Source organism: Phytophthora parasitica, assembly GCF_000247585.1.
Source record: "Phytophthora parasitica INRA-310 unplaced genomic scaffold supercont2.1, whole genome shotgun sequence".
In the NCBI taxonomy this organism is placed as follows: Eukaryota; Oomycota; class Peronosporomycetes; order Peronosporales; family Peronosporaceae; genus Phytophthora; species Phytophthora nicotianae.
This window is the reverse complement of record NW_008634126.1, coordinates 1,914,594-1,916,971: the sequence shown is the minus strand read 5'-3', so window position 1 is coordinate 1,916,971 and position 2,378 is coordinate 1,914,594. Positions and strand designations below refer to the sequence as shown.

The following is a 2,378-nucleotide window of genomic DNA, read 5'->3' as shown; positions in this document are numbered from 1 at the left end:
GCGCGATGGCTCCATATGCAAGGGAAGAAGAATAAACAGGGACACTTCATACTTGAAGGAAGTAGGTTAGTGTGAGTTACCTACGTCACAATGGCGCGTGGTCTATCTCTCTTCCTCAAGGACGATACATGCTGGAGCTTCTGATGGTGCTTACATACTCTGGTCTTCTATCTCCTTCGATTCTTTACTTCTTTTTTTTTCGTCTTGACGCTGGTTATATGGCCAACGGATTAGTTGGTGCTGGTGTCGCTGCGGTGCTGCGCAAGCTTGTGTCCACAGACAGCTCTAAAGTTCCTGATAGCTGAGCAGAGCCTCGAAGGTGGACTGACACAGAAGCTGCAAGTTCATTCGATTCGGCGATTCTCCAGCTCCAGACCACGCGTGAAGTCAGAGATTCAGTCGACGCAATCTCACTGGAGTCGCTGCTGTCGCTTCTGGGCTGTACAACCTGAATCTCCGTGACATATTCTAGAGCGATACATTCGACGCATCAGACTCTGCTAGCAAGGAGAGGCAGGGAGTTCAACGTACTGAATGCTTGCCAGGCAGTACCAGCTAGAGACAAGGCGTAAAAGCGAAGAACACACTTGTCGTTGCAGCTCGAGTAGTTTACTGGACAGGTAGCTGGACTGGATGGGAACGCGACGGCGCAATTGTTCGCCTGAAAGACGACACCTTCATCGATCCATAACTCACATGGACCCTACAAAGACACAAAGACCTTGTCATGCCGCCTTCACCCAACCTGCCAAGCGAAACTAAGGCTTACATGCTCGAAGCCTCCTTCAGCCGCCGCGTCGTCATTCCAGAAGAACTTCTGCACCTCCGCTCCAACTATTACAACTTTTGAAGCACCAGTACCACTGCTACATCCAGTTGAACGAGAGTTCTGGTATACGTTCTCGACGAACTGGCGTAAAGAAGCAAAACCTGTTGATGGAAATGCCTCCGTAAACGTATCGACGTTGTTGCACGCGTCGCGAGTCCAGTTCAGATCCGCAAAGGCCCGGTTCACACAAGGCCCGATCGTTGTTGGACAAACGAACGTTGACTGCCCATGGACTAGGGATGTTGGCCCCGTAGGAAACGACATAGTGGCAGCACCATTGACGCGAAATCTCGCTATGAAGGTCCAAGCCCCCACACAGTACAATAGTAACGGAATCATCTTCTCGAATATCGAGGGAGGCTCAGGCTACCACGTCTTCTTATTTGACCATGACTAGGAAATATGTACATGTAGTTTTTTTTTCTGAATATCACAATGGTGCTGCTTTTGTGTGAGTATTGTAAAATAAGACTGTACGGTATCCGTTGGATATTCATATGCATACATTTATTACATGTATAATAAATAATACATGTTCTTTTATTTTAATAAAATAAAAGAATCTACTGTAAAATTTACGGTAAGATGAGACTTCAAATCTTGAGTGCTTAAATGGTGTGTTGTTTTGAAGAAATTTCCAGCTGGATTAAGTGATCCACGGCTGGGAGGCACGCCACGATGCAACGATCGCTGCACAAGCTTACAGTTTAGGCATCTGTTGTCTTCGTATCCGTCTGGTGGCACCACGTTGACCTTTACAGTACGTGCATGTGAAGCCCAGCCATTTTCTTGTGTTTCGCTAGGTGTGCCTCGACCTATTTGTTGACCCTGCAGCTGCCGAATCGGAACTTACTTGATGCTCGATGGAGTCTGATCAGGCTTCGAGCTGTTCGAACAGTGGTTGCAGGCGGCGCAACTTGCCGCCCTAGTACTACCAAGTCCTGGGCGACTACCAAACTCTGTGCCATTCAGTTTTCAATCTCTCTTCTCGATCAAAAGGCAAGACTTACTTTCCACCGTATTCAAGGATGAAGACACCGGCCTGTATCCTCGCATTTGCGTCTTTGACGGCCTGTGTCCAAGGTCACGGATACATCTCCAAACCAAAGGCTACATACGAGCCCAACACCATCTACACAACCTATAATGCACTGACAACCGCCAGCATCAACAAGGGCTTCGATGGTGGACACTACAACTGGAGCCCAACGCAGAACGCTCAGGCATTCACTGACCACTGGAACGCCACGGGTTACAAGTCACTTCGTGACATGCTTGATCCCATCGCCCCGGATTACGGACATTCTCTCAAAACAGCAACTCCCGTAGACGTCTCGGGATACACCGAGATGTGGTGGCAGAACGACGAGTACAAGGAGGGTTTCATCGCCTCACATGAGGGTCCTTGCGAGGCATGGATCGACGACACCCGTATCTTTCACTATGACAACTGCGCTGCTCAGTTCAAGTCGTATCCGGCCAAGATTCCGGCGGACTATTCGTCGTGCAAAGGCGACTGCCTGTTCGCGTTCTACTGGCTGGCGCTTCA

The 2,378-nt window shown here is 49.1% G+C and overlaps 2 protein-coding genes across 2 annotated transcripts in view; one reads left to right on the top strand and one right to left on the bottom strand.

The window, feature by feature from the left end:
* Positions 1-214: 214 nt before the first annotated feature.
* PPTG_00483 (hypothetical protein) lies at positions 215-1,093 on the bottom strand (the record flags this gene model as incomplete). The annotated part of the gene is made up of 3 exons (XM_008891880.1): positions 215-468; positions 532-703; positions 770-1,093. 3 exons carry the CDS (start codon positions 1,091-1,093, stop codon positions 215-217), a joined length of 750 nt encoding a protein of 249 aa, XP_008890128.1.
* A 764-nt stretch (positions 1,094-1,857) lies between these two features.
* Positions 1,858-2,378, top strand: part of PPTG_00482 (hypothetical protein) — a gene marked incomplete at both ends in the record, with an annotated part of 716 nt that continues 195 nt past the window's right edge. The window contains one exon of the mRNA XM_008891879.1: positions 1,858-2,351. Within this exon, the coding sequence (XP_008890127.1) occupies positions 1,858-2,351 (494 nt within the window). The remainder of the gene's footprint in view (positions 2,352-2,378) is intronic.